This window comes from Phaenicophaeus curvirostris, chromosome 7 (assembly GCF_032191515.1).
Source record: "Phaenicophaeus curvirostris isolate KB17595 chromosome 7, BPBGC_Pcur_1.0, whole genome shotgun sequence".
NCBI lineage: Eukaryota > Metazoa > Chordata > Aves > Cuculiformes > Cuculidae > Phaenicophaeus > Phaenicophaeus curvirostris.
In genome coordinates, this window is record NC_091398.1 from 7,491,166 (window position 1) to 7,501,758 (window position 10,593).

At 40.9% G+C, this 10,593-nt stretch overlaps 1 protein-coding gene across 4 annotated transcripts in view; it reads left to right on the forward strand.

The window, feature by feature from the left end:
* RFTN2 (raftlin family member 2) overlaps positions 1–10,593 on the forward strand; it is a 38,264-nt gene that overhangs the window by 21,173 nt on the left and 6,498 nt on the right. For all 4 annotated transcript variants that reach the window (XM_069860690.1, XM_069860688.1, XM_069860689.1 and 1 more), the window contains exon 9: positions 6,123–6,201. In XM_069860690.1, coding sequence (XP_069716791.1) covers positions 6,123–6,201 — 79 coding nt within the window. The remainder of the gene's footprint in view (positions 1–6,122; positions 6,202–10,593) is intronic.

Below are 10,593 nucleotides of genomic sequence, written 5' to 3' on the forward strand. Positions count from 1 at the left end.
TTAATCCCCCCTTTCCTCAGATTAAGATTGCTAAGGTTTGAAAACAAACAAGTGGGCTGAGGCATATTTTAGGGCTCCTCAAAAAAGGCAATGGAAAGAGTGGGTGGCTTTAGTAATCTTTAGGTTCAGACCTCAGTGTATTAAAGCAAGACAGCATGAAGAACAATGTGAATGAAAGGTTCTAAGAGTACTGCTCTAGGAAAGTGGAATTTGGTTCAAGTGATTTGATGTGATTAAATCAACTCACCCATGCAAGAAAGAGGTTTCTCTGGTCGGGAAATGGTTTGGAATTTTCACCTGTGTGGGTTTTCCTAATAGTTGACTTTGACTGACTGATTGAAAACAAAATCTGAAGAAATTGTGGTAAAACTTGGCATGTTCTGCTCATTTCTTTAAGGGTCTCTGTATGTTGTGTTTTCTTCTGAAATTTATGAACTTCTGAACTTGTGAAGCTCCACAGAGAAGCAGTGTTAAGAACGTGAAACAAGATGATTATCCTTTAATACAATTTTTTCAAACAAAGTTTTGTAATCTAAGTGTATTAGCTTTGAACATGGTGACTTGCTAACAATACATGAACCACTGAGACTGGTTTTCATAAACAGCTGACATTTTTGGGCCAAATCTTAGAGCTTGAGAGTAAGCCTTTGGGATCTACATCTCCTTCTTAAAGGACGTGAATGGAGAATGGGAGAGAGATTTTAGTAGTTTATGGTGTGAGAGAGGGGATTCAGCCTCAAACCTCTACTATCCCACAAGCAGTGTAATTCTACCCATCCCTATAGGGTTTGGACAGCAGGAGTGAGGTTGTCTTGAGCAGCTGTCGGTTAACCACTCTGAGTATCAGGTTGTGCTTGCAGCAGGCAAAATGGTGCTATTTTGTACCTCATAGATGGCAGAGCAAAGGTAGGGAGGGCCATTTAAAGGAAGCTAAGTGCTATAAGAAAGAAAATAGGGGAAAAGCACTGTAGGAAGATTCATTAGGCTGGGACCTGCTCCTTGAACTAATAAGGAGGTAATATGCCAGCAAGATATTGATGGTGCACTAAATGTCTCAAGTAGCGTTGCTTCCCGGGTGTGAAACAACCAGCCCATTAATGGCTGAGGTCATGCAAAAGGGGGTTGTAACATGGACAAATAGGAAGTTGTACTCATTTTGTTTCTACACAGGAATAGCTCAGACTGAAGGGTTGGGTATTTAATCTGCATTAAATGTCTAATACTTGTTCTGGTGTGGCATGTTTGATGCTTTTGGAAGAAATAGGATAAAGCATGTTTTGTGTGCTGGTCATGTAGCTAGTATAGAGCTATTCAATTTTCTTCTTTAAAGAAGGTAAAAAAGAAAAAAAAATCCCATGAATGAGAATTCCTGATTAAGAATTAAGAATTCTTAACAGCTGCAAAAAATAATGTGTTTCTATCCCGGTAGGCAAAGTAGTGATTGGTAAATACTGTTGATGCTGGTAATTAAAAAGGAGAAGAAATTCCGGGATGATTACTGGAGGAGAAATTCCTGGATGGTTACTATGCGTCCCATATGAAAGATGCCATTACTGTGGTGGTGGATTATCCTAGGAATGCATTTTAAATGTCTCAGTGAAGGAGGACACTTCATGCTGCTGAACAGCTGTCTTTTCCGAGACTTGAAACTCTGACCTCAAAAACCAGCCTGAATATTAACAGGCTTCAGAAGCACTGAACAAACAAAATCAGCAACATTTTTGGATGATCTGGCAAATTCATGTTTTCATATTTATTTTTTAAAAAAACAATGTGGACAAAGCATATTTAGGAAAAAAGTTCTCTTTAAGGATAAAATGTGTTAACAGGGCAGCCTGCTCCCCATTTTTCTTCCCTGTTGTATGCTGCTCTAGTCTAGTCTGTTTTCCTCTTCTCCTAAATGACTGCAAAACTTCCCCTTGTCTTGGATCTCCTGTGGTCTGTTCCTGCCCATCATTCCCACTGTTTGCCGGCAGATGCAGAGTGTGACCAACAGGCTGACAGTTTCTGGGGTGTTACAGGGCTGTCACACACCGGTCTGATCTTTTTTTGGATTTGCATGGTCAGGATTTGAAATGGTTTAAAAACCACTAGGCTGTACTTTCTGTTCCTGCGTGGTTTTATTGTTTCAAGTTTTTCTTTTCTACAGGTGTTCCTCTCCATAAAAGAAAATGTCCTGTTGTGTGGATTATTGTGCCACGTGATAGCTGAGTGTCATGGATCACAGCCTGCTTCAGGCAGGGGCAGCAGCAAATCTGCAGGCTTATTTAGTCCTTTTAACTCCTGCCACAAAGACTAAGTCATGTTGGATGCAGAAAACATTTCCTTGAGCGATGTTATCCATGCTGTTATAAATAGAGCAATGGTAGATGTCTTGTACTTCAAACATGCAGAGTTGCTTTTTTGTGCAACGTTATTTTGAAAAATAAGCACTGTTCCCCTCAGTTCCCACAGTTCCACACAAGCTCCCCTTATAGAATAGTTTGGGTTGGAAGGGACCTTAAAGATCATTCAGTTCCAACCCCCCTGCCATGGGCAGGGACACCTCCCACCGGACCAGGCTGCCCAAGGCCCCATCCAACCTGGCCTCGGACACCTCCAGGGATGGGGCAGCCACAGCTTCCCTGGGCAACCTGTGCCAGTGCCTCACCTCCCTCAGAGTGAAGAAATTCCTCCTTCTGTCCAGTCTAAATCTGTCCCTCTCCAGTTTATACCCATTGCCCCTCATCCTATCACTACAAGCCTTTGTGAACAGTCCTTCCCCAGCTTTCTTGTAGCCCCTTCAGGTGTTGCAAGGTCACTATAAGGTCTTCTCAGAGCCTTCTCTTCTCCAGGCTGAACAAGCCCAACTCTCTCAGCCTGTCTTTGTCTGCCAGGGATTCTCTTCTTCCAGGATTGAATATAAGTGTGATAATGATGCTGTGTTTGCGCATTTTAACATCTTAGATGTTAAAATTTTGTCAGCAGTCACTTAAAGAATTGGTTTTGACCAAAAAGAGAATATAAGAAAGATCCATAAATAATATTATTGATCCAAAGAGCCTCCAGCATTATATACAAGTCTTACTAGGTAAATGTTTTCAAGACAAGAACTTGACAGTAATTAAGCCAAGTTCAGAAGCTATAGAGAAAAGATAAAATTAATAGTCCTTTTAGGAGTTAAATCTAGTAATTTGGGGAAAAATATGTTAGAAAATACTGGTAACTTAGTGCAGTTACTCACATGATGTCGTCATGAGTTTGTAAAATTTTTGTGGTCTAAAAATAGAATTCTTTCTTAGGGTGTTGGTTCTGGGTGTTTGTTTTTTCCATTAAACAGATCCTTTAACACAGGAGATTTATCCTGAGCTGGTGTCAGTCTCATAACTAAAAGCCCAGATGCTGTGGGGTTCCAGAGGAATACAGAGCTTCCTTTTAGGAAATGAAAAAAAAGTTGAAAAAATTTTATTGTGGTCCTTTTGTTCATTTTTCAGAACACTTTGTCTAACTGTTGTATATAAAAAAATAATGCATAAAAAGTAGACCTGTAAAAATCAGTGCCATTTTTAGCACTCATTAACTTATAGCTTATTGTTTGTTTGGGGGGAACTTATTAAATATATGCATGTAATAAGAGGATAAATTCATTGCCCAGGCAGCATAAGCAGGCAAGCAAATCACCAGTGTTTTAACAATGGAGTCTCTGTTGCTCTTCATCCCTCTTAAAAGAAGAGACAGGAAAAAGGCTTCAGTGGCCTTACTCAGTGCTGACCTTTATTTCCCCTCGCTGATTACTGCAACTCCTGAGAACGGGCGAGAGAGACTCTCTACAAGTGCCGGAAAGCAGGCAGGCAAATAAGGTACAAACCCACCAACTTTGTGGTTATTAATTTATCAGGGCAAACTACTTAATCCCAGTTTTCAAAACTCCCTGACTTAGGAGGCAAAGATAGAATGTGGAAAAGTGAGGGGAGCAATGGAGCGCTTGCTCTAAGTGCTTTTTCTCATTTAAATTCTGTGGAAATTCTTCTGTCATTGAGTTCTTTGTGAATTAAGCTCATAGCTGCTTCGTCGTGTGCGGCATTTTAATAAGGTCAGACTCAGAAAATTGGTAGTTTACTTATTGTCTACCCACCATCATGTCCTTTCTCTGTTCTAGTAGAATTTGTACAAGCTGCAGCTTAATGTTTGGGTTTTTCTCTTTTCACTGAAGGAATGCAGACACTGTTACAAAATAAGCTGTGGCCTCCTCCCGATGCCAGAGACTGCACTGGGCTTCTTGTTTATGAGATTTCCCCATTGATATCATCAAGACCGACATAATTGAGGCAGGGAGAGATACCTAGCCAAATGGAAAAGGGTTGCAGGATTCCAGATTTCCTTGTTGTAACATAAAATCGTAACACATTTTCTTTTAATGGATGCAAATAGTGAGGTAAGGAAGGAGACTCTTTGGAGCAAGGAAACCTTGTTAACTTAAGGAAACAGAGTTTGTTCTCCGGCCTCGTTTTCCACACAAGCTGGTGTTTAGGCTAGCTCTCAATTCTCATCCTAGGAAGACATGCGAAGGTGTGCCTTGACATGAGTTCAGCTAGACTGAAAGGAAGATTGACCAGGGCCAAACACTGTCACGAAGTAATTGTCACTGACGACTGGTCAGGTGTAGCTGAGTACGCTGGGAGTAGAATCATAAAATCATGGAATAGTTTGGGTTGGAAGGGACCTTAAAGATCATCCAGTTCCAACCTCCAAGTAGTGGTGGTCTGTATTTTTTCCACAGCTTACTTCCAGGAGCTCTGCTTGGGCACGCTGTTAAAAAGCAATTCCTGATGTCATAGATGCTGTTTTAATTCCTGATTTTTCTTGCTACATGCCTCATGTGTTTCTCATTTGCTGCTTTTCGTTAGCAGACTCCTAAGTCTGTAGTCACTTTTCTGCTGAAGTGTCTTTCCTTTCCGTGTATAAAGGTCTCATTGAATGTTGCCCAGAAGCAAGGGAGGGGGGGAATACACTTTTATGAGAGTGTAGTATCTGATATTTAGAAGAGCATAAAAAGTTTTTAGACCCTCCCATCCTAGTGCTCTGGTCTTGCACTTCTGGCACTCTTTCAGTAGTACACGTGCAACCAGTGGGCTGACCTGTGTTTCTGAGGGAGGGGTGACAAATACCTAAAAACTTGAAGAGGGTGTATCACCAGTACTAAGAGAGCTGTAACACTTTTGAAACATCATAACAGTAACATCTGATTTGGTTTTGAGGAAAAGCTTCAGCCTTTCACATTTATTTTCCTAGAAGTATTTCCTTTGGGAAAAAAAGATGGGTAAAGGCATTTCTTTAAATTGTATCTACCAGAACAGCATCAACATTTTTAAAAGTTCCAGGAATACAACCTGAAAGTTCCTCCTTTTTATTCTCTTTATTTACCTTACTACTTTATTATCTTATCTCTCCAATGCATGTACCTCCCCTATACCAAACGGCCAGCATCACTTATCTCATTTTGGCTGCAGAGCTTATAAAAACTGAGCTCAGTCTTTTTGATCCACAGGTGACAAGATAGCAGTCTTATCCTCCTGTGTCAGTTGTGTGTGTTACAACCACAATCCATCTTTTAGTTAGCAAGAATGTTACTTCTCAAATTTAATACCACAAAACATTGAGATATTTGTTGAAGCTGTGAATCTTATCAAATCTTTGGATCTATTCAGATGGGTCTGATTTGTTGTGGTCTTGATAGGCAGTAATATGTTGCTGTATATTTGACAGTGCAGATTAGATGAAAGAAAGATTGTTTGAGGCTAACTTCAGACACATAGGTACAGACTTGGATTAAAAGTAGGAGCTTTGGTACTTAACCTTTCAAGGGAATCCACGTTAAATAACTCTAATTATAGTAATACAAATTTTTGTTCTATACCTGTTTTCATGTACGATACCTTAACCCAGCTCTGTGCTTCTAGGGTTTTTAAATGTGATTACAAAAGTGGTTAGACATTAATAGAGCAGTTAATGCTTGGCAGACTATTCTCTTCTTGCTCGTGGAATTACCAACACGCAGCTTATGATTGACCCTGTAGTTATGAACATGTTACAGTGACAGTTATTGCCTTCAAAATATTGACATAATTTTCTTTGTGTTTTAGTGAAGGAAATCTGGCCACAAAGCAAGTTGTTTTTCTTCAGAGACCTGTTATGTGGAATTCTGCTGTCCAGACACCAGAGGTGAGCAACGTGTTTATAGTATTAATATGAAGAAATTAGTACTTCACATAATGGTTAAGTACAGAAACAAACTAGGCTTCAAATAATGGGGAAAAAAAAGGTGGCAGAAGAGGATTTCACTTCAAGAGGTTCAAATTTGTGAAGGGCTTTTGCAGCTGAACTTGCATGTTGGGTTGTTTTTTTTTTCCTAACGTATACCTTTTAAATTAAGCTATAGAGAAAAACATAACCATGCTGAAAACCTGTTTTGCGCTAAGAAATTAATGTGTCTCAGGTGGATGAGGTTGGCTATGCTGTAAGTATTTCTTTACACATTTAATATTGTGATTCAATTCTTGGACCTGTTGCACATGAACAACCTTTTATGTTGACTTCCAAAACATCTGCTTTCACACTGGTAGAATACAAGCACCAGGTTGCATGAGGGATGCTGTAATCTGGAGGTTGACAGGGTGGAGAGGTGTTAGCTGTTGCTGCGTGCACGTGTGACAGAAATACAGGTCTTTAAATCGCTGCAGCTATATCTCAGCTCTTTGTCCCGTTTGAGTGAGGCTCCCATAATAGATTCATAGAATAACCAGGTTGGAAGAGACCCACTGGATCATCGAGTCCAACCATTCCTATCAAACACTAAACCATGTCCCTCAGCACTTCGTCCACCCGTCCCTTAAACCCCTCCAGGGAAGGTGACTCAACCACCTCCCTGGGCAGCCTCTAACACTGCCCAATGACCCCTTCCATGAAAAATTTTTTCCTAATGTCCAGCCTAAACCTCCCCTGGCGGAGCTTGAGGCCATTCCCTCTTGTCCTGTCCCCTGTAGTGTATAAGAGCACCTTATGGGTTAAGTAACTGGCAGTCACTGTGTTCTGCTCAGAGTGAGATTCACAGCAGTTTTGTACCTGTGTGGTGCCACAGTAAAGCCTGCTGTGGCCAGAGAAGGATGGACTGGTGGGCTCTTCTTTGCCAAGTCTTCCAGCGTCCCATGATGGATTTTTAAATCTTATCTGTTTTTCAATGGCCGTTCAACTTTTCCATACTCAGCATGACTTTCCTGGGATAGCCTTAAGCAGCCGTGAAGGCTATAGATACTTTTACCCATGTCCAGCACCAGAGTAGTAACTTTATGAATTCTGTCCTTTGTTGTGTTAGGTACTGCTGCACGGCAGTGACACCTGGCCTCTTCTTTCTCCATCTGTGTGAATAGTTCGTTGAGTCTTTAAATTCCTTGGATTTGTATTTGATCTTTCTCTGTCATTTTTACGTTCTAACCAGACTATTACAATCATCTGTGTTTTCCTTTGCTTAGTATTTCCAAAATATGCTCTCCCTCTTTTTATTCCTCTACAGGCCTTTTCTTATCTCCAGGCTATCTTCCTTCTCACTGTGTCCCCTGGTAATGACTGCTTCCATGCTTTAAAGGACTGCATACAACATGCACAGTTCAAGTCCTGCTTTATTTTTTGTCTCTGCCGCCACCTTAATTCCCAGATAGTTCTTGTGCACTGTCTATAACTTATTTCCTCACTTAGAAAACCTGACCTTCTTTTTCTCTACAGTTTTCTGTGTAGTCTCCCTTGCCAATGTCTTAATCTCCTTTGATTCATACCCTGTTTTAAATTCTGCAAGTTCCTCATCCATTTTTTTTCCTTTAATTCCCCACTGTGTACCAAGCAACTTCAGCTTCTGACACCCACTCTCATGCCTGACTTTTGCAGCTTTTACATTCTTTCCTTCTACATTTCTGAAAGTATGTTTTGGAACAGAATTTTTACCAGTATTTTAAATATAATAAACCTTTTTATGTCAGTCATAATTTCCTGATGTTTCCCTGCTTTTTTAATAAAATAAAATAATAAAATATAATAAGGGCATGGTCTACTGGTAGGAATACTCTTTCCTTGGCATGGCCTGTTTTTTCTAGCTACAGGCATCTCTTAAAAGGCAGCATAACTACAAGACAAGTTAGAATGGCTATAACTGGATTCTGCCAAGAGGCTTAATACAAACCAGTTCTGTAAAAAACATTCAATCTGATGAAATTATGAATCACTGAGACGTGGCTTAAATTAAAAATAGGAAGCGTTATTCTTACATTTTAAATTCTGTCGCCCACGTATGGGGTGGTCAGCAGCTGAATGACCTTTAAATTCTTTGGTTTATACAAATCATATGGGTAGGGTGTTTTGTAGCCATCGTTTTACTTTGTTGTAATGGGAAACCTTTGACTTAAGCATTAACGTACTGCAGGTAAACAAGAAATAGTTGATTTATTGTCATTTACATCAGCATTCCAGTGTTTAAAATCTGACCAAACTTAGTATCTCAATGTGCTCCTTAAGTACCAGTAGAAGTTTTACTTTCCCACTAGGAAATTTTAGTGTGGTGAGGTCATTTTAGTGTGGAATAAATAGGTAGCTCAGGCTGAAGCTGAAACATTGAGCAGAGTAACGTTTTCCTTCTGTTTTTCCAGTTATGTTGTTTTTCCCCTAAGTTTTAATCTTTTTACTTCAGTGTATTTTTACCAAAATGTCTGAATGGGTGAACAGTGTATTACCTTCATTAGTAGAAAGTAATTAATTCATTAGGTAATTAATTCATTAGAGTTGAAATTCATAATTTATTATTAATACCTAATGGGTATAAAAAGAGACACTAGCTTTACACTGAGCAGCTAGACTTCATGTGCAAAACAAGCTACTGAAATTTGAAGGCATTAACTTTTGCTGTAGAAATTTTAATAAATATGTTTATTTAAAACATCCCCTGGACAGGGACAACAGAGCAGTAAAATTCTACCAAACACTTGCCGATGTTTCAGTAAAAATGTTTCATTCCTGTCACTCTCTACTGCTGGGCAAAACATTTGCATTTTGATTTGTACTGTGTATCTTTTCATTGCAGTTCTAATTACGTGAAAGCTGTTCAAAAAAACTTCATGTTCACAACTTAGGGTGAATCACAGAATCGTTTGGGTTGGCTCCAAGCCCCCTGCCATGGGCAGGGACACCTCCCACCAGACCAGGCTGCCCAGGGTCCCATCCAACCTGGCCTTGAACACCTCCAGGGATGGGGCAGCCACAGCTTCCCTGGGCAACCTGGGCCCGTGCCTCACCACCCTCAGCATTAAGAAATTCCTCCTTACGTCTAGTCTAAATCTGTCCCTCTCCAGTTTATACCCATTGTCCCCCGTCCTATTACCATAAGCCTTTGTGGACAGTCCCTCCCCAGCTTTCTTGTAGCGCCTTTCAGATACTGGAAGGTTGCTGTAAGATCTCCTCGGAGCCTTCTCTTCTCCAGGCTGAACAAGCCCAACTCTCTCAGCCTGTCATTTAAGATTTCGAAAACATTTTGACTTAAAAAAAAATTAAAATCACAGCTTATGTCCACTTCAGTGTGCCCTTAGCCTGTTGACAACTCTGGTATCACAAGAAGAATGCTGCCTGTGAAGGAGTCAAAATGCAGAACAGCAAGGCTCTTTCCATACTGGATCTTAATAAGAAAGCAGCCTCATCCAGGCCTTTGCAAACACTTAGCTCTCCAGAGCCTGATCACATTGCGTCCCAGCTCCGCGCAGCACAGCGGGTTGTGGCCATGGCAGCAGCTTTGCCCCACAGGCAGCCCCAGCTGCTGGCCCTCTGACTTGCCATGGGGACAATGGCAGCATTGGGTATGAGGGGTTGCTTTGAGTGCTCAATTTTTCGGGGGTGGGGACGAAGTTAACATTGCAATTTCTAAAGGAAGGTTTGCTTAGCAAGAATTGAGCGGGGGAGTATTACTTGGTGTCTTGTTCCCACAGAGTCTCTTTTCTGAGGCAGAATGCCCTCACAGCTCATCTCGCTGCCTTCTCCAGGGTTCATGGGATAGTGCATTATGACTTGGCTTATGATTTATGTAGTGGTTCAAAGGCCTCTGGGATTAGAAGGGCTGCGCTGTCTCAGTGGGTTCTTTATCACATACCATTTGCGTTTCTAAGAAAATAGTTCAGAGCAGGCAATCTGATTGAACCACACAGCGCTTGAGGGTTTGCTTTATTCTTTTCCTTTATCTCCCCTAGGCAGACTTCTCCATGCTCTTACAGGAGCGTCCAGGCAAAGCCTGTTTCCTTCTGTTTCTCTTGAGGCAAGACCATTTCCCCTTAGTCTAATTTCCCAATATCTCCTCTAATAGTTTCTCTAAATACATTTCCCTTAGCCACAAGGGCCACTGTTTTTACCGTTTCGAAAGAGTTTGAGTTAAAAAAAACCTAGTAATATACAGAAGGGGGCACAGAACTTGCCAGAGCGCAGCGAAAGCAGTTGTGTGGTGGTTTTGTTTTCAAATTGTTAGGATTTTTGCAAATCCCCCTGCGGGGATTGCTCATGGCCTTTGCCCAGCAAAAGGCAGTTCTGTAC